The 23,116-nt window shown below is 47.5% G+C and overlaps 1 protein-coding gene across 1 annotated transcript in view; it reads right to left on the reverse strand.

The window, feature by feature from the left end:
- Positions 1–7,690: 7,690 nt before the first annotated feature.
- WNT5B (wingless-type MMTV integration site family member 5B) overlaps positions 7,691–23,116 on the reverse strand; it is a 16,258-nt gene continuing 832 nt past the window's right edge. The window contains exons 2-3 of the mRNA XM_014937194.1: positions 16,299–16,591; positions 7,691–8,261 (exon numbers count right to left, since the gene is read on the reverse strand). Coding sequence (XP_014792680.1) covers positions 7,803–8,261; positions 16,299–16,591 — 752 coding nt within the window. The 3' untranslated portion in view covers positions 7,691–7,802. The remainder of the gene's footprint in view (positions 8,262–16,298; positions 16,592–23,116) is intronic.

The following is a 23,116-nucleotide window of genomic DNA, read 5'->3' on the forward strand; positions in this document are numbered from 1 at the left end:
CCGCCACCCTTCGCGCCCGCCGGCGCTGATTGGCTGAGGGGAGCGAGCGGCCTTTGCGCGGGCTTTTGTTCGCCAGCGCGTGAGGGGGGCCGTTGGTGGCGGTTGGTGGCTCGGTAGCCCCCTCAGGAAGGGCAGGGTCCACCGACGTATCCGTCCTGCCTCCCCGGGAGGGGAGGGCGGCGCGGGGTGAGGCCTCTCCCGTGACACCGCTTCCTCTGGGCCCTGAGCGGGCGGCAGAGCTGTCACCCTCTCCCTATGGAGAGCGGTGTCATAGGAAACCCCCGGTCACTCAGCCCTTCCCGCAGGCGTCGAAAAAAGGTGGCCCCAGAGGGGCCACCCCTGGGGGTAGCTCGGAGCCAGTCCAGGCTGAGAGAGGCACTTTGGAACTCGCTGGGAAGGTGTGAAAGGTGTGAAGCGTCCCCAGGCACCACGGCAGCTGCCACAGTTCCTGCTGAGGGGGAAGAGGCCCCTCTAGATCAGGGTTTAATTCTCAGGACTGAACCGTGTGCTCCAGGGTATGGAACATGGAACAGGGTGGGGAGGCCACAGCCGATGCAACACCAGAAAATGATGAAAACCAGACAGCTTTACCCAGCCTGATGCTGCCAGGGGCACCTGGGAAGCCGGGCTCTTGTGACGGGGCCTGAACACTGATGTCTGATGGAGAGGCAGCACCAAAGAGAACAAGACGTTTCTCTGTGAAGTAATGGGAAGTGTAGGCAAAGCAGCAAGGAAAACCTATGTAATGTGGAGATTTCAGCCCCTGAAATTGTGTCCTTAGCGGAAAAATGGTGGAAACCCCACGCCTGTGTGTTGTACAGTGAGACAAGACACTGCGGAAACGCTAAACTGTTAGAGAACAATGTTGAATCGCCAAGAACAATCAGCTGGTCTGGGAGGACTTGTGTATTTTGTGAGGTTCTACGTACTTTAGTGCTTTGCCACACCCCAATACACCCAGAAATTTTAGCTCAAACCAGTGACTGTGAACAAGATAATTAATGGATGCATCATTATCCAGATAAATTAATACTTGAAACATTTTGATCCCTAACAACCACCAACATCCAATCCATACTGGCCATTCCTTAAAATGCTGTTTATAAAACTATGATTCCCTACTCTCTCCTTTAAAATATGTCCCGTCTCACACATTCATTAAAGCCTTTGTTACTGCGAAGGGAGCGAGATAGTTACCGAACACCACAATATTACACATATTTACAGTTTCTCTCATCAATCACAAGGTATTTTGACAGCCGCCGGGCAGCAGCAGGGAGAGCAGCAGCTGCGGCGCCTGCTCCAGCTCCACCCCTTGCCCGTGGGATGAAGTATTTCCTGCCCCGTCTTTCAGTATTTCGTGTTTAAAAATGGCCCTAATGATTTTAAAACATTTTGAGCTCTGCTGACGAAAAAATATATGTAAAAGCTGTGTGTCATTTTCAGCTGTCATTTCCTGTCACCATAACTTAACGTGTACTCAGCCAATTAAGAAGGAAATTGAGATAGGAACACTGTTTCATTAAATATTGAGTAAAAGCAATTGGGGTGTTTGATTCTGGTTCGAGAGCCTGGAGATCAAAAAGCAAAGCTTTCTTCTGCCATATGGGGCAAAGTATTCATTTGGAAAGCCATACTTAAAAAAATAAATTGATTTATGTACTTCCTAGGCATTTATAGATAATTCCTAGAAATCACAGCATTAATATAAAATGTTCATTGCCTTAAATCCGTCTCCGAGCGGGTTTGTCCTAAATGCATAGCACCACGCCTTGTGAAAGTTGGCGGGTCATTAGGTAGCTCTGCTCTTGTTCCCCAGCAAGGGAGAACAAATTTGCCTGTGGTAAATGAGACAGAGACTGGCCAGACCCGTCGCAGTGAATTGCAGAGGGCTGCTGCGCTAAAAACTCCATCCAGATGCTTTCTCCGCCCGAGAGAGGTAATGGCTGAGCGCTCGTGGAGCTCCTTGGGGCTGTGGACAGGGCAGGGCTACAATTAACTCCAGCACAGTGGCGGTGATAGTCATTAAGTGACACGGGGTTTTACCCCACATCTTTTTTCTTTTCTTTTTTTTAGGTAAGGAAAGGCAGGATTGTGATGTGTCTTTGCGTGGCAATGCGTCATCCCGCCTGACCGCCATGCTCTCGCAGTCACGCGAAGGACTGACACAGCTATATGGCACTGCAGGAAGAGCTGAAAGGAAAATTATGATTCAGGAAAGAACTGCCCTAGGGTAAGGAAGAGCCTGGACATTTTGGTGTTGCTGTTTGGTTTTTTTGTTCAGGATATGCCTTATTGCTGCAAGCCTTTAGACTGCTTCATCTCTACTGGCAGACATACTCGAGCGGCTCCCCTCTGAATTCCCCAGGATGGCTGCCACCACATGACAGCACCATGGGACAGTGCTAATGGGGAAAGGGCCTGGGGGAGGAATTACCATCTCCCAGCCTCCCAGTAAAGCAGTGCCTCCTCATTCTCTTTGCATTGTCTTCTTTATCCAAGTCTTCATCCCCTCCCAAATCACCATGGGCCGCACGCTCCATAACGCTGCTGAAGGCTGGTGCTTCCTGCAGCCCCACCACCTTCCAAACAGCCAGAGCTGGTGCCGGTACCACGGGGCCATCAGACCCAGCTTGCTTTGGGCAGGCAGCGTGGAGAGGTAACTGTGCCACTTCGGGCAGGTGTCCAACTTGAGCTTCACAGGGCAATATTTAGTACTCCATTTTATGGCTGCTGCATTTTATCCCTCCTCACCAGGGAGAACTCCTGCCCCTACTGTTTGTTCCTCTTTTCTCTCTTTGAGGAAAGGCTATGAGTAGGTCATGCCTTTTTCAATCCTAGTGCAAAAAAATAGAGTTCAACTGTCATTTAAACAGAGCTAAAAAAGAAGAAGGTATAGTAACAGCTTCAGACCCTGCAGGAGAAGATTGACAATGGGTTGAAGGATGAACACGCTGTGGTCATTGTACTATACTGGGGGTTATATCATCTTTATGTAAGGATTTACAAAGGCTGATCATGATCCTTTTTGTCCTTTCTGGTATGTGTCCTGTTGGCCACAGAAATGTGTTTTGCTTGTCTTTGATGCTGGTTATATTTAGACTTAAAAGCTGGTATGCTCAAGACGTGGCCCAGTCCCAAAGCCACCAGCTATCTACACTGGAGCTGGAGCTGGGACAGGCTACCTGCTCAACAGTCTCTGCATCCATCAGAGGTACACATGGGGTATTGATGCCTGCACTGCCCTGGCAGGGAGTCAGGATATGGCCAGGATACACATGTGGACCAAGGAGATGGGACACATCTCTGCGTCCCGTGGATTAGGCACAACCAGAGTCTACCTGTGGGAAAAAGGGGATCCAACATTATGCTCATATCTGCTCACTGTCTGGCGTATGACAGTTCCTTCAGAGCCTGCCATACAGTGAATTTGAATCCACAGATCACCTTCTAGAATCTATTTAACCTGAAATGTAGTTAAACAAAAGCTAATTGAAAGTGAATGACCATATAAGTAGTAGGCTCTGGAAAACTTTGACAGACACTTGAGAAATGCCCTTTAGCCACTGGAAGGTATTTCCCAAGGTCTCCTTGGGATGTTCTGTGTCTGTGCCAGCTGATGAAAATACTGTATATATTTCTGTAGCCACAGGTGATTAGGAATTGCTCCCACAGCGTAATTTAAACCTCCTAGGCTTCTCCCTGGACATGGTCAAGTGAGCAGAGAGAGAGACCCTTGCATGTTTGATTTTATATGACTCAACAAGGTCTGCTTCATTTGTCAGGGCTACAGAACTTGGGTCCGTATGGAAAGTGCAAGTTATGCTCACGCTGCGTGTCAGGGTTCAACTTGGCTGTTTCCAGACCTGCAAAAGGCAGCAGCCCCTGCGTTACATTGAGCTCTGGGTAGGCACAGACTTTTGGGGACAAAGAAGGGGAGCCTCCAAATGACGCAAATGACCTAGAGTCCAGCAGGGTTAAAAGGTTTGTTTAAATTTTGTCACAACCCTGCCACTATCTTTTTACCATAATTAATAGCAAATGAAAGTTTCCGTTTGTTCTGGGATCAGCTATTGCGTAGCTTACCTTGCAGCAGAACATACTAAGGCCTCATTCATTCACGTTATAACTTATGTATTACTAGCCAGTTGGAAAACGATGACAGATTTGCATCCTGTTCTGCTCCGTTTAAGGAGCTGATGTTCACTGACTTGCAATAACCGTATATTTGCATAGCGCCTTTAACTCCCCAAATATTTTAGTTTTACATGACTTAACGGGTGGTCATTTCTATCAGCCTTGAAGTGCAGTGACTCCGGGGTTGGAATGTGGCAGGCAGTTACCAGCACACACGCTATAACAGCGTATTGTGCGAATATCTCATCCGCGCAAAACTGCAAACGCAATTTGAGCAGGCAGGTCTTTGAATCAGAAACCAGGCTAACCTCCCGAAGCCTCGCTCTTCCTACCAGATACTCAACAGCCATAAAGAAACAAGCCCCGAGTTCACCTCTCTTTTGGAGAACTGTCTTCCCTCCAGCGTTGTGCCGGAGTTGGGCTTCACTGAAGCAGACTCTCTGAGGCTCCTGCTGAGCCCCCCAGCAACCACCCCCGAGCATCTGACCCTCCGAGGTGCCGCTCAGCCTCTTTGTCCCGAATTGAGCGTGTCCCCGCACAATGGGGATACAGCTGTCTGCCTGCCAGAGTTAATGAGCGTAGAGGGTAGGACTCCCATTACGGTTTGGTTTTTTTTTTCAGCCGTATTTCTCAAAGAGCTTTGCAAAAAAACGGAGGTATCCCGCTCCTCATTTTATACAGGAGGGGGCTGGAGGCTAAAATGCAAAGAAATTAAGTAAAGGTTACAAAGCAGATAATCGGCAGAGCTCTGAACCAAGCTTGGCTCCCCACCCCCACAGCCCTCTACCACTTCGTTAGACAAAGGCACAACTTAGAATCTACCACTTTTTAACTTTCACGGTAAAGAAGCTGTTCTGCTACAGCTTTCTGTTTGACTTTCTTTGGCTTTGCATCAAACCAAACCGGCTGTGCTCTTTATTTTATACTTACTACCACCCTAAGGAGGTTCTTTTATGTGTGGGCGCCATAGAAATTAAGTTTTAAGCTAGAGTTTAGAGGGATCAAATTTTTGCATACAAAACTCCCAGAAAGTCAAGACAACTGAAACCCAGGTCTTTTAAAAAGGAGGGGGGGAGGAGGAGAGGTGAAGGGGAGGAAGAAATCCAGTGGTCACTTCTCTCCTATTGCTCTATGGTCCCAGTCCAATAGGAAGTGCTGGCTCCAACCAGGCTGCCAGAGGTCGAGAGTGCTGGGACAAAAGGCCAAAAATCATCTTTTTTTCCATCCAGACAAAATTTTAGGTGGAAAAAGGAGGACATATCCAGGGACACCCAGATGAATAGCAGCCCTAACAATGCCAACTTTTCCACTCCCAACGTTGTTTACACCCACAAAATTAATTGTGGTGCCAAACTGCAAGGAGAACTGCAACTCCCTTAAATGTGTGGTCTTTATCGGGAAGGCCAAATGAAATCATTTGGACTTATTAGATGCATTAACAATGCCTGAGGGTGTCATCCACAAATAGCTGACACCTTTAAGCACTGACGCAATAAGGATGGACAAGAACATGAGGTGAGGGTGGTGGGAGGAAAGGTCATTTTTAGATGTATCCAAGGTAGAGTAAGTTTTATTACTGGGCTAGAAACGTATAGTATCCCAGGAGTGAATAGCTCACACATTTGATCCGATCTTGGGCTCGGTCCAGCTCCCACTGAAGTTTAATGGGAGTTGGATCAGACCATTGCACTCACATTTTTTCCATGCATGGAAAACTATTTCCGTTACTTTGAATTACAATACCACTGGCTTTGGATTTTATATAATAAAATAAATCTAGGCCACTGTTTATATTCCAAGAAACTGCATTCTGGGATGCCAGCAAATATATTGCCTGTTGGATTAAAAAAAATAAAATAAAAACTGGACACATTGGTTTAAAAAAACAACAGCTCCTAATTATTAAACATACTTTTTCTTCCTTGTGCTTTTCTGGAGTCCTCAAATATTTGAAGTATGAAAGGTACATATAAATTCTTCTCCGGTGGTTGAAATGGTGGAATCTGTAAAACTGCAATGCTTTATAAGAAACAGAGGTTTAATATAAAAATAATAATCTTCATGACTGGCTCTTTGCTTATTGGCATATTTTGCGCATTTTAAAATCTACAGTAAAAAAAAAAACAAACAAAAACCACCACTGTTGGAATGTCAGTAACAAAGAGGATATATATATATATGCAAACCCTTATATTTTGGGGACTGGCTTCTCCTGATTGTTCTGACTGCAAATGAACTCTGCAGACGCTGAGAGGCACAGGAAATGTCTTGTGCTAGAAACAGCATTCGTTCCCTGCTTTATGAATTGGATTCTACTAAAATTCCAACGTGGTAAGACTGATTAGCAGACTTTGGTAATGCCTTCTGCCCTAGTACGATTTTATTATACTCTTTTATTACCAATGAAAAACACAGAAAAGACTTCCATCGGTGAACATACGCCCACATTCTGGGAGCAAACGTATCTGTGGTTAGCTTATTGCCAGAGAAGAGCACGGCCCCCGGGGTCCGAAATAGGAGAGCAGCAAAATAAAAAGACACCCCCACCAAAGAATAAAACAAAACCACACATATACACGAGCAACAGAGGGAAAGAAACGTCATTGAGGGGTGTTTAATGTTAAAGAGAAACTATACATCTGGGTTGTTGGTGAGGAGGATTTAATCGAGCTGAACAAGGTGACCACCTGCATCCACTTCAAAGAGGGAAAGCGGCAGCAGTATGAGTGCTTACGCAGTCATGTGCACGTGTGTGCCTGCAGTGCTTCTTTCCACTGACAAAATATGAAGCATATCGCCTTCGCAAACATCCCTGGGCACCGGCAGCTTCTCCTCTATACTGACAAATTATTTTCAGCATGGGAGTAAAAGGAGGAAAAAAAAAAAAAAAGTAAAAAAATCTCCCTCATCCCTGTAATCTGAGCTGAACAGATTCCCCCTTTGCCCGGGTGGTAGAGAAGAGCTAGGTGCTGGCTTTGTGGGGACTCCCAGGCTACACGCTGGTCAGCCACAGGTCACACCTTCCTTCCTCACAACAGCAGGTTGTGAACCTTCCTCCACCACATTGTGGTCTGTGCAGCGTCCAGGAATGGTTTTACAGGACTCCGGATTGTAAGCCATATTACTGCAGAGGAGCCTTGGCTAACTTTCCCTCCGACGTGACAAAGCCCTTTAGAGAGATCAAGAATAGGTTTCCAAATTCTCCAGTGGGTTTAGTGGGGTGGCAGGGTTTGAAACTCAAGATCATTAGGACTCACCCACATCTGGCTGTCATTTCAAATGTGCGGTAACTATGCAAAATGCTGAGATTTACTGATGAGAGAGCAGAAAGGAGCCACTCTTCTCCTTCTCGCTGCCTTTGTTTCTGTAATGAAATAGTATGTGCTGGTGTGCCGGGGGGAGTTCCCTTTGTCAGCACCTCCTCAGCCTCTTCACCCTGACTGAAACATCCACAGGGAGATGCACCCAAATACAAACCCCCCCGGCAGAACCGCAGGAACGGCAAACCAGCCGGCCTGATGGGGGGGGGGCGGGGGAAATTTCAAAACCAGAATGTCTCTTAAATAAGCTTCTTTAATTATTATCATCATCTGTTTATTTATACAAATATAAAATATATTTATATAGATTTATATAATATAGATTTGTCGCTTTGGTGGCTCTTCTCATTTACAGACGTACTGGTCGACGATCTCTGTGCACTTTTTACACTTGACGTAACAGCACCAATGGAACTTGCAGTGGCAGCGCTCCACCTGGACGCTCTTGAACTGGTCGTAACCCCGGCCGCAGCACATCAGCTCGCACCCATCCATGCCCTCCGAGGTCTTGTTGCACAGGCGGCCCTGCGTCCCCAACGAGCCCGTGGTCTCGTTGCGCAGGCAATAGTCCGGGCTGGGGTCCACGTAGACCAGGTCCTCTTGCGTCGGCATGTTGAAACGGTTGTTCACCAGCTCCAGCTTGCCCTTGCGGCTGATCCTCATGGCGGCGGCGCTGTCGTACTTCTCCTTCAGCAGGTCGCCCACCTTGCGGAAGTCAGCCAGCTGCAGCCAGCAGGTCTTGAGGCTGCAGGAGCCCGACACGCCGTGGCACTTGCAGGCCACGTCCGCCAGCTTGTACACCGCCTGCGGGAAAAGGAACGCAATCAGGCAGAGCTGCAATTATTCTTGCCGCGCTGGCAGCTGGCTTAATTACCAACGAATTCATCGCGTTTCCATAAGCGCTTTGATTATCCCCCAATTTCTCTTGTTTCGCCCTTCAGAACAGACAAAAGTCTCCTGTTGTAACTGCTGTGTTCTTGTTCCCTAAATATTTCTATTTCTGGTCACTCTGCCTCAGAACGTGACTTCCCCACCCCACCTTCTTTTCCCCCAGCAGATTTCTGACTTGATGGCAGGGTCAGGAGCAGGGAAGAAGAAGGGGAACAGAGCCCCGTGGGCTCTGGAAATTCCCCCAGTCTCACAAACCAGCAGGATATTCCATATTTTTCCCTTCAGAGCTGTGACGAGGGAACACCTGGGGACCTGCCCATTTCCTACCACCCGCACCAGGAATCGTTTGTAGGGATACATCTGCATCCTTTGGAAATAAATCCACGGACCCACACCCTTTCCCTCCACCTCTGCCAACAGGAGCTCGTTCAGGGACAGAGTCCAGAGGAGGCCATGGCTTCCCAGAGAGGAGCAAGCAGGGGTTGGAGAAAGATGACCACCTCTGCTCGAGGTGTTAACCAGGCGTCCTCCTTGAAGAGCAAGAGCTGAGCTGCAAGCCCTAACTGCCAACCTGCGCCATCTTCTGTCCAGATATTTCCCAACACCATCAGGGCTTGTCGCCAGGCAGAAGGGCCTATGTTTTAAACAGCAAAGGCAAACTTTGGAGGCTGTCTTCTCTGAGACACTCGCAGCTCCTTCTTCAGGAGTCTGCAGGAGCTGGAGATGTATCATACCCCTGAAACATGAGGCATCACCTGCTGCAAGTTGGGAAACCAAAGTTAACAAATAGGCTTGAAAATTCAGGCCAGTGAGTGTTAAACCCTCAGCAGAGCAAGAATGGGGTGTCAAGGAAAGCGGTTGTTACTCTCCTCCTCCCCGCACGAGCTGGGAGGAGAGAGAAATTTCGGAAAATATTCTAGAATAACGAAGCTCAAAACCTAGGAAAATAAACTGAAATGCAGGTGGGGTTTGTTCTTCCCATGAATTTCAGAGACAGGTACAAAACTGCCAATTATACAGAGTCTGCAGAGCGAAGAGCTGGCAGCCCCATGCCATTGTCCTACAGCAGCTTATCCTCCTCCAGCCCTTCCTCCTCAGGCTCTCACCATCGGGCTCACATCTGCTCTCCCATGACCATCCTGCGTCCTCCTGCACGTTCACAGGGCAGTGCCTCTGCCAGATCCCACCTGCCAAGCAGAGCTGTTCGGCATTAGCTGCGAAATTACCACCAGCTGTACCTGGTGGGGGAGATCAAGGAACATGAGGAAAAACCAGGATGTTATGAAGGAGATGGCGGTATGTCTTCCCACCAGGCTTTCTGCTGAAGGAAACAGCCAAACACTGAGGTTTCTTTCCTGCCTCACTCACCAACGCAGAAGGAAAGCGTCCCAGCTCTCTGCGCTTGCTTGCCAAGGAGTAGGTGATTAAGGCAATTGAGCATACCGCAAGCAAAACCTTCTGCCTACGACCACCTTCTGGACCAGCAGCGAGAGGTCAGAGTTCTCCTAAGACAACTGGTTGCTCCTGGCCTAACTAACATCCAGTGCTTTTGACAGCTAGCGAAGATTCAATTTGGCTTAATGGCTAAATCACATGGAGGCCAATCCAGCTCCCAAGAAAGTCAATGGAGTGAGTCCTTAAAACAGAGAAGCTTTAGTTCTGCTCCTCGGAGCTCAATTTACTGAGGCAATCCCTCCCGGCGCAATGTAACAGCTACGGGCTGGGAGTTAAGCACTTGTCTTGGATTGAGCTACAACTGCAGAGGACCAACCACACCGTTACTTAAGGATTCCTGCTGTACTGTAACCAGACAGAGCTACAGCCGAATTTCCCCAGCCCCAGACACTTACTATATCCTCAGTGCATTGTCAGCCTGCTTGTTACGAGCTTGTGTTAGCACTTTTTGGTTATGGTTCTGTCAAATCCCAGGCCACTCGTGCCTCCCTTGCCCTTGCATGTGTTTTTATAAAGTATTATGATTCTTCCTAATCCTGGGCTTTGTTCCTTTAGAAAAACACTGCAACTCGATCCCTCTCAGTTAATGTCATGGGACTGAGTTCACTCTGACTTGGCTTTAAGCAACTGATGCTCAAAACATCTGGCCCATGTGGGTAGTAGCTGTGCTGGGTAAAATGCAAACGCTGCCAGTTACTACAGGTGAGCATGGCACCACTCAGCCCTCTGCAGCTCCTGCCATCAACATCCCACGGGGGTAACCATAGCTTCAGCCACTACATGGCTCTCCCACTCTCCTCCTTTGCCGCCCGGATGGGGAGAAAGCAGAGGAAATTGGAGAATTCCTCTCTGACCGGGCTCAGGTCAAGGTAAAGAATAACAGACCCCACATGCAGTTCTGAGGGCAGGGTCTGATCGATGGCCATGCCACCTAAGCAGGTTGAAAATGCCTCTAATGGAAAGGCTTAAAGCCCCTTCCCATAAGCCCAAGTTCTCTTCCAATTCTTTTCTTGCAAGAACGAGAACGGAAAGAGAATTAATGGGGAATTCCCACATGGTCAATTAGGCAGACCCCCTTGCAGGCTCTCCTGGCACTGGCTCCAGTGACTGATGACTGAGGACTGCCATATGCCGACTGGGTAAACAGCACAGAAGGACTGACCACCACAGTCCGCCAGACAGGGCGACAGATAAGGAACAGGGGAAAATAAGAGAGGGTAATGGAGACCAATTGGAAGAAAAAGACAGATGGAAGGAAAGGACGTATTGAGATAACAGCCAAGACAAACAAACAAGGGCAAGAGAGCCAGGAGCCACCACCACAAGGACTCCGCCGTGGAGTGAAGGGGTGATGGGGTCAGGACTGCCTGAAAGATAAAAGACCTCTGCTCCCCTCTCATCCCTCGCAGCTGCCCTTCTGAGAACCACAGAGAGAAGAAACAATCTTTTCTTCTGCCACCAGAGCTCCTCAGGGTTCAAGAAGAACATTCTCACCCACAGGAAACCGAGTGAAGGGACACACCGAAAGCCTGCCTAGAAATCAGAAGGCATCAACTGAAACACTGGCTGGGAAAGCGGGGCAAGGCTGCATGTGGGATGGCACCTGGTGGCCACTTAGCAGTGCTCACTGCCATGTCCCCTGTACTCTTTTCTTTCAGCACCAGCTTTCGGGAGTATGGAGTTACACGTGCACCTTCCTGCTTCCAAAACCAGAATCTCAGAAGCTTAGGAACGCAGGACTAGACGGGACCTCCTTGGTTATTAAGTATGATCCCTTGCTATTGTAGGCACTGCTTCAAATAATATTTTCCTTAAATGTATAGAGTGCCCTTTTAAAAGCAATTAGGTTTTCAGCCACCATTATCCTGATCACTATTCCAATGATAAAATATCTTTTTCTAATTTCCAGCCTAAATGTATTCACTTTATGCCCATTTGCTATTGTGCCAAATTGGCCTTTCGCTTTAAAAGTACTTTTCCGTCCCTATTATTTCTCCCACTAACACAGACATCAGTCATATCCTCTCTCAACTTTCACTTTGCTAGGCTCAACATGGCAAGCTCTTCTAGCCCACTTTAAGAAAAGATTCCTATCCCTGGGGTCAGCCATAACAAGCCTTTTCTAGTCTGAGGTAATTTTGCTTGGGAATATGAGAACATACAATATTTTGGGGGCTCACGAGAGCTTAATATAATGGCATTAGTATTCCCCTACGTTTTATGAAAAGACTTTCCCTGGTACATTATAGGATATTTACCACCTTCCGAGCCACATTACATCTGCAGTCACGTGCAGCTGACTGCTGTGACCAATTCTTTTCTACTCGTTTCTTAATGACTAAAAACGTTTTTCATACAAGACCTCAAATGATGGTCTTAATGTTGTTTTACTGGATGTCATTAGCTGCTGTGCAGAATTCAGATTCTCCTCTGTATTTATAATACCTGCCACCTTTGCATCGTGAGCAAATTGCATCAGCCCATTCCTAATTCTTGTGCTGAGGCTGAGAAACAAAAAATACTAAGTGTTGGCCTTGAGGCAAGTCTTTGAAGAACTCTGCTAATTAAGCTCTGTTAAGATCAAGATATGTCCTTTCACACAATTTACTGACATCTTTCCTTGAACCAGTTTCTTGTCCATCTCATAGCTGCTACATTTTTCCTTCTTTTTGCTAATTTAACCAAGTGTTTCCCGCGAGGCAAATACATTAAATGTCTCGCAGAAGCTCAGATACATGAGACCTATCAGATCTATTTCGCTTTTTAGGAAATCAGTGATGTTCTAAATGATTGTGTGATCAATCTTTGAGAAATCCTTCTCAAATTATTTCCCATTTAGCCTCTTCTTCTGAGATACCCTTTTCCCCTCCTGTAAATGCTGTGGAGGTCACACTGCCTGTGCTGCCAGGTGCCAGCTCTTTCTGAGGGGCAGGAAAGAAAGTGGGCATCCCTGGTGACTCGAGAGCTTTACGCTACCTGAGTTTTGCTTCCATCTTGGTGGTGATTAATTTCCATTTACAGCCTTTCTTCTTTACTCCCATCCTAATATGTTTCTAAGAGCCAAGAGAAAAGGCTGCCCTACAAATGCCAAATACCATCCTGACCAGAGAACCCACAGCAATGCCATCTTGGAGCCATCCCAGGTCTCATCTCCAGATCCTTTCACATTCATCTCCTTTCCTAATCCCAGCATCTCCATTCCTCACTACTCCCAAATCCTCATGCACTCAATCCACCCCAAATCCCCAGCCTCATTTACTCCAGAGTCCTCCGTCCTTCCAACCCTTTGCTGCCGCTTGACTCCCATCTGAATCGTTTGACCCAAGCCCCAACTCCCCTCCATCAGCAACCCCTGCACCATCCCAACTATTCCAGGTCTGCTGGCCCCAAACTTCAGTACCCTCTACCTGTTTGAACACATCTGCTGCCTCCTCATGCCCTCCTCGCTCCCACAGGGTGCCAGCACCATCAGCCACTGCCTACTGTGATACCCTGCCTGCCCCTGGGGCACCCTGCCTGGCTTCCCCAAAAAGCACAGTCCCAGGGGCATTTAAATTCTTTGCTATGAGCACTTACTCCCCTAGGCAGAAGTGTCGAGGGCAGAAAAAGACACCTCCACTGTGCAGCAGACACATGGTACCCCTCCACACAAGCAACGTCTCCCAGTTTGACTTGAAGCCCCCCAAAAAGCCCTCATTTGCTTTGGTGACCAAAAATAACTCTGTTCTTCAGACTCAACCCCATCCCCATTGACTAGCAGCCTCATTGCTACAGCCTCCTCCAATTTACAAAGGTTAAAAAACTTTCATTGTTTATTTTACTACCCTTCCCAAGGTCTGACTCAGCGTGATTTTTTTACTGTTCTCACTTCATCTTTACACTTCTTGACCTCTAAAACAGAGCTTTTCGTTATTTATTTGCTATCAGTTCTTTTTTTTCCATCCTTAGTAGGTGCTTGGTCTATTCCTAACAGTTTCTCTGTGGTAGTTATTCATTCAGTGAGGTCTGGATATTCTTCCTACAAGCTTTTTCCTCTTGCTTGGCATGCAGAATTGTAATGGCTTTAGCATCTTTGACTTGAAAAAGTTCCAGACCTCCTCCACATCGAGTTCCTCTGCTGAGTTTACTAACCGGCTCCATTAGTTTATCAGAGTTGGTTCTTTTGAAATCCACAAGCTTAATTACACATTGGTTTATACTTCCATTTAATTTAATCTACAATGTTCATTTAAGCTAAGGTTATTTTCTATGGCCATCTGTTCTACAGAGTCTACAAAAACCAAGCTTGAAATAACATTGTCTTCTGCTGGGCCCTTTGGAAAGCTTTTGTCCCAGTCCTGGGTTAACTGGAGACTGAGAAATCACCTTGAGAGCTTATCTGTTGAGTCTAGAGAAGCACAGGCACTGTAGCATTCCAAGCACAATTTTGATAACTTTCTGCACTGGAGTAAAGGCAGGACATAACTGCTTTTAGCTCTATCCTTAAAGCAGGAAAAACCTTTCTTCCATCTCAGACTGTATCATCATCTGAAATCACAGCTCGGTTGGATCCTTGCCCATTTAACAGGAATAACAAGACAGGGTAGTGTTTCACCCATGCCACGGAGCAAGTATCTTCTGACTTGATCTTCTAATACAGATGTTACTACAGTTCAACTGGCGCCTCAAATTATTGGCCATTTTCTGTCTCTGGATCCCTCTGGATCCCTCTGGCTGTTAAAAAGTCTCGTAATGTATCCTCTCCCTATTTTAGGCAGGGTATTTATTTGTACTAATCCAAGCTCATGACTCCAGACATATAAGATGTTCGAGGCAAGTGATGCAGAGCAGAATGCCACTTTCAGGCTCCGTGGAGGAATACCCCCCCCCCCATTTCTAAGCAAATGCAGACCCTCTGCCCTTCCAAGCCAAAAAAACCCACGACCCCATACCAAAACCCACTGAGTTCCACAACTTTCAAGTCCACCGTTTTCCACCTACTGCAAATTTACCCCAATTTGATTTTGCAAAGGACGAATGGAAGAGTATTTGCAATGATTCAACCTGACACACTGATTTCACAACCAAAAATAAAACCAGAGCAAACCTTTGGTGGCAAAATGAAGCTGAAATTACATGCAGAAAATACTGACATACATGGGAAAGATAATTCAGTAACAATTAGAAGTTAGAAAGGGCAGAAAATTGATAAGGGAACTAAGGATCTTAGTTAAGAATGTGCAAAAGAACAAGGCTAAGTACACTTAATAGGATTTTTTAATATGCATTAGAAATAAAATTAACCTCAGAAAAGCTCACTACTAGGGAAGAATGAACAAAATTTTAAACCCCCTGTGGAAAAGGCACGAATGTTCAAGTAAGTATTCCTGTTCTCCATTTGGAAAGAGGCAGGGTTATACAGTTGTACCGCATATGAATGATGCTACACCTTCCAGCCTATTCATCACAGGCAGAGGAATTGTGTAAAAAACAAATGTGCATACACTGAACGCCTAAAAAATGGGGCAACTTCACCTACATTTATTTACAGCATCAGTGAGACCAGTTCCAGAACCCAGCACGTCATTTTGGTATCTAGTTTCTTAAAGGACACAGGGAAACTGGAAAGGTACACTAAAGGGACATGAAAATTATTTGATGGCTGATGAGAATATCTGAAAGTAAGAGAGTCTTCAGTGCTCACTCTAGTTTGTCAAGAAAGAGCGGTGAATAAATTACAGCAGATAAATACATCCATGCAGAGGAAATTCTGATTACTAAGGGGCTTTTCAATCTAGCTGTAAAACTCAGGAAAAGAACTGATTGGAAGCTGACGCCAGATAAATTCAAATGATAATGAGGCAGAGTGTTGAAACAGGGTGATTAATGATGGTAGAATACTACAAAGGGAAGTGATGGATTTTCCATCCCTAGGGGTCTCCAGATGAAAACTGTGTATCTTCTCAGAAAAAGTCTGTCACCTAGATGCAAATTATTTATTTTGCCCAACACCAAGGTAACTGAGCAAGGCATAAATTTCAGACATAGCCCAACTCAATGTTTGCTTCTGCCCTCACAGTCCCAAAAATCTGAATGGTGTCAGTAGAAGAGAACTCCATATGCCAACAGATTGTCCTCTTCACCACCAGCCTGTCACTTTGGCAGCTCTGGGAAGCCAGTTTCTGAGACACAAACCTTGAAATGGGCCGTGACAGCACCTAGATTGTTTGGAAAGGGCTTACATGTCTGCACACAGGTGCCACACAGTATCTCAACAGACCCCAAAACTCACTGGCTTTAGCTGGCAATGGAAGCCTGCCATTAAGGCTGGAACGTAATATTGTCCATGTTGTCTGTATTAGTCACCAAAATGCAGAAAATATGACCATACACAGTTTCAATGGAGTTACTGGGGCACTGCTGGACTAGCAAACCTCCAAGTAACTTGGTATCTAGCTACCTCCAGCCTTCTGAATCTGCCTCAGAGAAAGACAAAAGGGTGAGCATCGGTCTTACCCTCCGACCAGCCTCGTTGTTCTGCAAGTTCATCAGCATGCGAGCCTGCTCTTCCGAACCTCTCACATAGTTCTTCTCCCTCTCCTTGGCATCCACGAACTCCTTGGCAAAACGATATCCATACTCCACGTTATCCCCGCAGCCACCCCACAGCCAGTCTCGGGGCAAGTCCTTGGGCCGGGCGGTCCGGCTGCAGCCACAGCTGGAAAGCTCTCCCTCACGGCAAGCCCGGCTGATGGCGTTCACCACCCCGGCAGCGCTGACGGCGTAGGTGAAGGCAGTCTCTCGGCTCCCTGTGAGAGATGTGAGAAGCAAATTAAGGCAAATTAAGGAGAGACAGATCTCATTTAACAAACGTAACACACAGCAAGGAGCAAGCCAATGGGCTCTGGGCAGGAGGACATGGTGTGCTCTGAGAAGGTGCACAGAATTGACTACAACAAAGGAATGGGGTGGTCAAGTGCAAAGGCCACCACCCTGTTCTGGTAGAGGGGGAACTGTCCCAACACACACTTGTGTCTCATCTTTGTTTTCATTTCACAATAGCAGCTCCAGCCAATTGACTGTCCAGAGCTGGCAGTTTCTGTTCAACCAGGATCAAAACCAAGTCTGATTCTTTGACAAAAACCAGAGAAGGAGCTGAGATTCCTGCTGTCACCTGGAGGAATATTCTTGGGAAGAGCGTGTTCTTCATGAACTTGTAGGTGTTTCTCCTCAAGGGTTATAATTTTTATTACACTTATGTTTGACCATTTAAGAGCCCTGGAAACTCCAGGCCTCACCCAAAAGAAACAGCAACACCATAGGCAGGGAGGGCTCAGCCTCCTTCCCCTCGGATCAACCCTCCACCGTCCTCCCATTTCAACTTGGACGAAACTCTCAAGCAGCAAGAGGGTTATTCACTTGCTGAAAATACAGCTGCTGCCTCAGCCACTGAATCTGCCAATAATTATTGAGAACGACCTAACGAAGTTGGGTCTGTGCAAGAAGAGGAGCGTTCTGGTTGAGCCAGATACCACTGCGGAACAGTTTTAATTTAATTGGGACAAGCACTCTTTATGGGCATCTCAGTTCGTTGACCTTATTTTGGTTTACATAAGGTCAGCTGAGAACTGTTTTGAGACAAACTGAAGGAAGCCCATTTTTTACACGAAAGCATCAAGGCAGAGGCTGCCCCAACGCCTACAGAACTGCAGTGCTGGAACAAGTAAAACTTTCCCATGTAGACAATAATAAATGAAAAGACTTTCCATTAGCAGGTTTACTAGAGACTGCTCTGCTTGGAGTGGATTCTCTATACCGCTTAGACTCCGAGCCAAGCAGCTGGATCGGGTCTCCAGCTATGAATTCCTGGCAGTGATTCAGCCCCAATTTGACCGGGGCATCAACGCAGCCAGAATACTGCATGAGGCTAAGTGTGCTGCACCAGCGAGTGCTCTGGGTCTGAAAGGGGGGAGAAAAGAGGAATGAGGAGGAGAAGGAGGCGATCCACACCTGCACTCTCACCACACGGTGTAATAAATAGCTAAACCCGTGTAATAAATAGCTAAATTGACACCTTTGGAATCACTGTGTGTGTCACCAAGCTTTAAGGTGATAAAGAGAACAACTGCCAAAGCTCCATTGGAATAAGCCATCTGACTGTGAAGGGCTACTTACACCAAAGCCCAGCAAGAGGCGACCCTCTAATGCTCTCAAGCAAATCTGAATGACTTCAGAAGGCAGATTCTCTCTCCAAGAACAGTTTGTCACCAGCCCACGAGGCTCTCAATGCCAGCTCCCTCGGAGGGACCGAGCTGACGCTCTTGTTCCAATTTGCATGTGCTGACAATCTGTAATTAATAGCAGCTTATCACCAGCTTAGTGGTAATGACCCAAGACAAAGGCAAGGCTGTGAATGGCATCCACCTTGCAGAACAACTTGTGATTCCCCCCTCCCTTCTCTAAGTGAGTTGTACACTAAGGGCTTCTGCTCTGGAGCATAGCACAAGGCTGGTAAAACGCTACAGGACACATCATATAGAAAGGGGGGGCCTTACGAGCAGGGCATAAGGAGAGGACTATGCCTCCCAAACCTCCCTGGTCTGAGAGGTACAGAGGAGTGACTCCTCGTTAAGATAATTCAGCTCAGACTGGCCTATAAGGGAGTTAGGGTCATTTTTCAGCAACCAAACTCAAGCTTTTACTTATCTAGTTTCTTTTGCATGTTATGGGTATTTTAAAGTAATGGTTCAATGCACAGTCTTGCCCCTACCAGTCTGTGCCTGCACAAGAGCCCTGCGGACACCCCAACTGCCCTCTTAACTAGGGCTCTGCCCACATCTATAGAGACTAAAACACATCCAAGGAAGGGACCTCCCAGCGTTACAGCTTGTGCAACAGAGCCTGCATGGCTCCAGGTGCTTAGCACCCCTACAGCTTGCTTGGGATACCTGCCTTGAAAGCACAGACCAGATTTACACTTTTACTGCCTGTGTTTTAACCCTCTCCGCGTTTCAGATGTAGCAGCGTGACAACTCAACATGAGTGACACCAGCATGAGCTCTTCAGGCTGCCGAGGACGGTGGTGGGAAAGGCTGGAACAAGCCACAGTGGGGTTTCCCCCCCTCCCCTTTGCTGCCCACAAAGCAGAACAAACCACGGCCCTCGCTAGATGTAGGTTTGGGAGACTGTGGTTTGGTTTTGGGAGGTGTGATCGGACATGTGCATGAAACCCAGTGTAAACACGAAACAAATTTGTAGCTGGCAGTTGTGGGCTTATACACCCGAGTTTTCTCTGCTCTCCTGCCACTCATTCCAGCCTTGCAAAAGTATTTGGGATTTCATAGAATCAATCATAGAATCATCTAGGTTGGAAGGGACCTTCAAGATGATCTAGTCCAACCATCAACCTAACTCTGACAAAAAACCAAACAAACAAAAAAACCAACCAAGGAAAAAACCCACAGCAACAACAAAAAAACCCCATCATTAAACCATGTCCCCCAGCACCATGTCAACCCGTCTTTTGAACACCTCCAGGGATGGTGCTTCAACCACTTCCCTGGACAGCCCATTCCAATGGCTGATAACCCTTCCAGTGTAAAAATTTTTCCTCATATCCAACCTGAACCTCCCCCAGTGCAACTTGAGGCCATTTCCTCTGGTCCTGTTGCCTGTGACTTGAGAGAAGAGACCGACCCCCACCTCTCTACACCCTCCTTTCAGGGAGTTGTAGAGAGCAATAAGGTCTCCCCTCAGTCTCCTCTTCTCCAGGCTGAACACCCCCAGCTCCCTCAGCCTCTCCTGTAAGACTTATTCTCCAGACCCCTCACCAGCTTTGTTCCCTTTCTCTGGACCCACTCCAGCAGGGTCCAGAGACAGGTCAATGTCTTTTTTTATGGTAAGGGGCCCAAAACTGGACACAGCACTCGAGGTGGGGCCTCACCAATCTTTGACTCATCATCTCAAAGCTCACTCCAGTCCCACACCTCTGTGCCATCACCTGAAGGGACGGGGGTGCACCCCCCCCAAATTTGCACAAACACGAGCGGAGGTCAGAGACACAGCCTCAGCCAGCTCCGCCGAGGGGTGGCCCGGAGTGTGTGTCCCCCCCCCACCCCGGACCGATACCAGGGTCTCCGTTCCCCGGGAGGCTGCGCCCGGCGGCGCGGAGCTGCGCGGAGCTCTGCTGCCCTCCTGTGCCCGCCGCCAGCGGGACGGGCAGCCCCGGGGCCGCCGCGGGTTTCGGGGGCGTGGGGAAGGGGGTAGGGGGCTGCCCACGGGAGAGGATGCCAGGGTGGGCTGTACCCAGGCAAGGGGTCGGTCCCCTCGGCTTCCTTCTCGGGAGGTGCAAGAGAAGGAGGTGGGAGAAGAAGAACCCACCCCACCGGGGAGACCGACGCACAGACGGTAAAAACCTCGCTCTAACTTTTTTGACGAAAAAGTTTTAGTTTCAACAGATTTTTTTTTCTCTTTTTAAAAAAGCATTCCACTAAAGTCTGGCGATCTCGATGAAAAACCGAGGGGAAACATTTCTCTTTGTTCTCTTCTTTTATGACTTTTTTTTTTTTTCCTTTTTGCATTTGAAAAGGCAGAAGAGATAAGATCTTTGGCTGCAGAAATGACTGGACGAACCTGGAAAGCCCAGCCTTGCCTTTAGGATTGTGCTGAAGGAGATACATTCTCTCTTCCCCTGAGGAAATTCGAACGCTGACCTTTTTGGGTGCTCTGTCCTCTCCCTCATAAATGTAGCAATAAGGAATGTGTCTGTATATAACGTATATAGAGAGATATATACACACACACATGTGCAGCCGAAAATCTGTACTGACAGAAAAAGGAGCAACGGCAGAAGGACAATCTTTGTACGTTGCCAGATATCAGTATTGAATAAACAACATTTAAAAGGTAGAGCAATTCTCACAAGAACACAAACCCTAGGAAGAAACAGTGCTGAAAAGCAGCCTCCTTCAGCGCTACGGGTGCCCCTACAAAAGCTGTGTATCATCGGGCTGCCTCGCTCCTGGGAAATGCACAAAACCAAGGTGTAATGATTAAACGCAGACCAACCGGGTCTCCCGTTTCCAAGCCGAGCCAAGTTCTGCAAAGGGGGAAAGGAAAACAAATCTTCCAGGTTTCGGAGTGAACGCTCTCGCGAGGATCTCCCAGGCTTTGGACTTGGCCAGGGCAGGTTCTCCTCCCCTCTCACAATCTAGAGCAGCTCAAGAAATCATATAATATATGCCATGCCTGCATCTGTGGGTGGGCAGCCCAGGCTTGCTGGCACACTGTACACCTTCTGGGTCCTTCTTATCTCTTTTTCCCCCCCCCCTCTCTCCACAACACTCTGGCATGCCTCTACACTCTTGCAGATATTCTGGTCTCCAGACCTTTCTCGTGCCATTGGCACACGGTACAGAAAAAGGGCTGTGGTCCAGAATTGGGGCTCAGAGGTTGAAAACAGGAGACAGGCACACACTATGAACCCAGGGAAGAACGGCTTTAGAGTTGACACAACCCGAGAGACTGAAAGTCTTTGTTTTCTTCCCCAGCATGGAAAACAGATTTGCTGAAACGATGAGCAGTGCCTCGTTACAAAGTGGGAAAAAGGCAAAGCGGGAGGTGGAACTAAGAGAAAAGAGAAGAGGCAGCATCTCCCTCCACAGCAGCTTATCACTGATGTAGACAACAGCGATGAATCACCATAGAGCCTGTAACACCCCAGGCCACCTTTGGTGACATTTTTTTTACTTCTCCTCTGTGCTGGCTTGTGCTGGAGCATAAACATCTGAACATGCTCTGACCAGAGAATCTAAGGGAGCCGGGTTCAAAAACCTTTTGTTAGGATAGGTTTTTAAATAGCAGGCAGTCACCTCCCAGACACCACCATCAGCAGATCCCTACTAGAGATACAACAGTTCTAACAGACAAATCCACGCACACACAAACCAAACAAGAGCAGCAGGACTACAGGACATACCCATCACATACCCACACCACCTCTTTCCCCATCAAAACCCAAATCTACTCCAAATCTAACAGGATCAAATCCATTTTAGAGAGAGGGAATCTCCCTTCTTTCACTGTCCACCCTAGGCCCTTCTTTCCATACACCCTCTGATCCCTCCTGATGGCTTTTCATCCTTCAGCACTGATCTTTGCTTTGTCTTACTTCACCCTTAGTTTTTTCCTCCAGGTGTGGACTCATCCACTGGACCAACCCGGGGCTGCAGGAAAGTGCTGAAGAAGAGGATGAAGTTTGCTCCAGAAGGGGAAATTCCTATTGTCTTGTGTCCTTGTGGAATCACTAGGATCTCTTTGGGATAAGTTACATGTGAGGGGGGGGACACACCAGAAGGAAGAGATGAAGGTGTATTTTCTGTCCTTTCCCTTTGGTGGCTGAAATTCCAGTTTTCCTACCCCAGAGCACAAGTTTTAACAATCTGGGATTGCACGCAGCCTCATCTGGCCACCACCCTTGCTATCAAAAAGCACAAGATCAAGGATGCACATGTGCCTTGGATGTGTGTCAGCAGCTGAAAGTATGCGTCAGGGAACGGCATTTCCCAGGGGAGTACCCCAGAGAAGACTGGATTTGTTGGGGTATGAGCTGGGCAGAAAGGGAGGAATTAGAATGGCTCTGGTGGGCTGAATTAGGAATTCTGAAAGGTCGAGTAACACATGCAGAAATATCCCTAAAATTCTCAAGGATGACACACAAGAACTTCAGGATCAAATGGAAGGGATCACGGCAGTTGGTTACCCTTGTGCCCCATCACCTTGACGTCCCAGAGGTATTAAAGATACATCTTTTGGTGTCCAGCTATGTGGGGTTTGGGGTTTTTTTTGGGGAGTGAAGCCAAAAAGGTGCAAGCAATGCTGGGGGGGCAGGAGCTGGAGGTCTTTTCCCATCCCTTGTTAGGTGTTTTCCCTGACCTCACAACCCAGAAATAGTGCTGGTTCTTCAGTGTAAATGATCAGCTTTGTGGGTGGGAAACAAAACCTCTTCACACAGGGGTTGGAAAGCATGGTATTAGTGTGTGTGTGTGCATGTTTGTGAATGTTTGTGAGAGTGGCTGTTTTAACACCTTTTCTTTATTGTCCTGGCTGTCGGACACATCAAAACCAGCCCGGATTTCTCAGTTTCTTGCCATCAGATGATTGCATTTCAAAAGGAGCTGGGACAATGTAGCTAGGTCACACCTCAATTCAAGTGCAGCAATGGCCTGTCAATGTGCCTCTTACGGCCAGCAGGGCAGGAATTATAAAAATCTCTTAGGTTTACACAGAAAGTGGCAGAAGAAGGGGGGGGGGGAAGATCCCAGGCAAAGGGGCCC

The sequence above is a fragment of the Calidris pugnax genome, unplaced genomic scaffold (assembly GCF_001431845.1).
Source record: "Calidris pugnax isolate Ruff unplaced genomic scaffold, ASM143184v1 scaffold1, whole genome shotgun sequence".
In the NCBI taxonomy this organism is placed as follows: domain Eukaryota; kingdom Metazoa; phylum Chordata; class Aves; order Charadriiformes; family Scolopacidae; genus Calidris; species Calidris pugnax.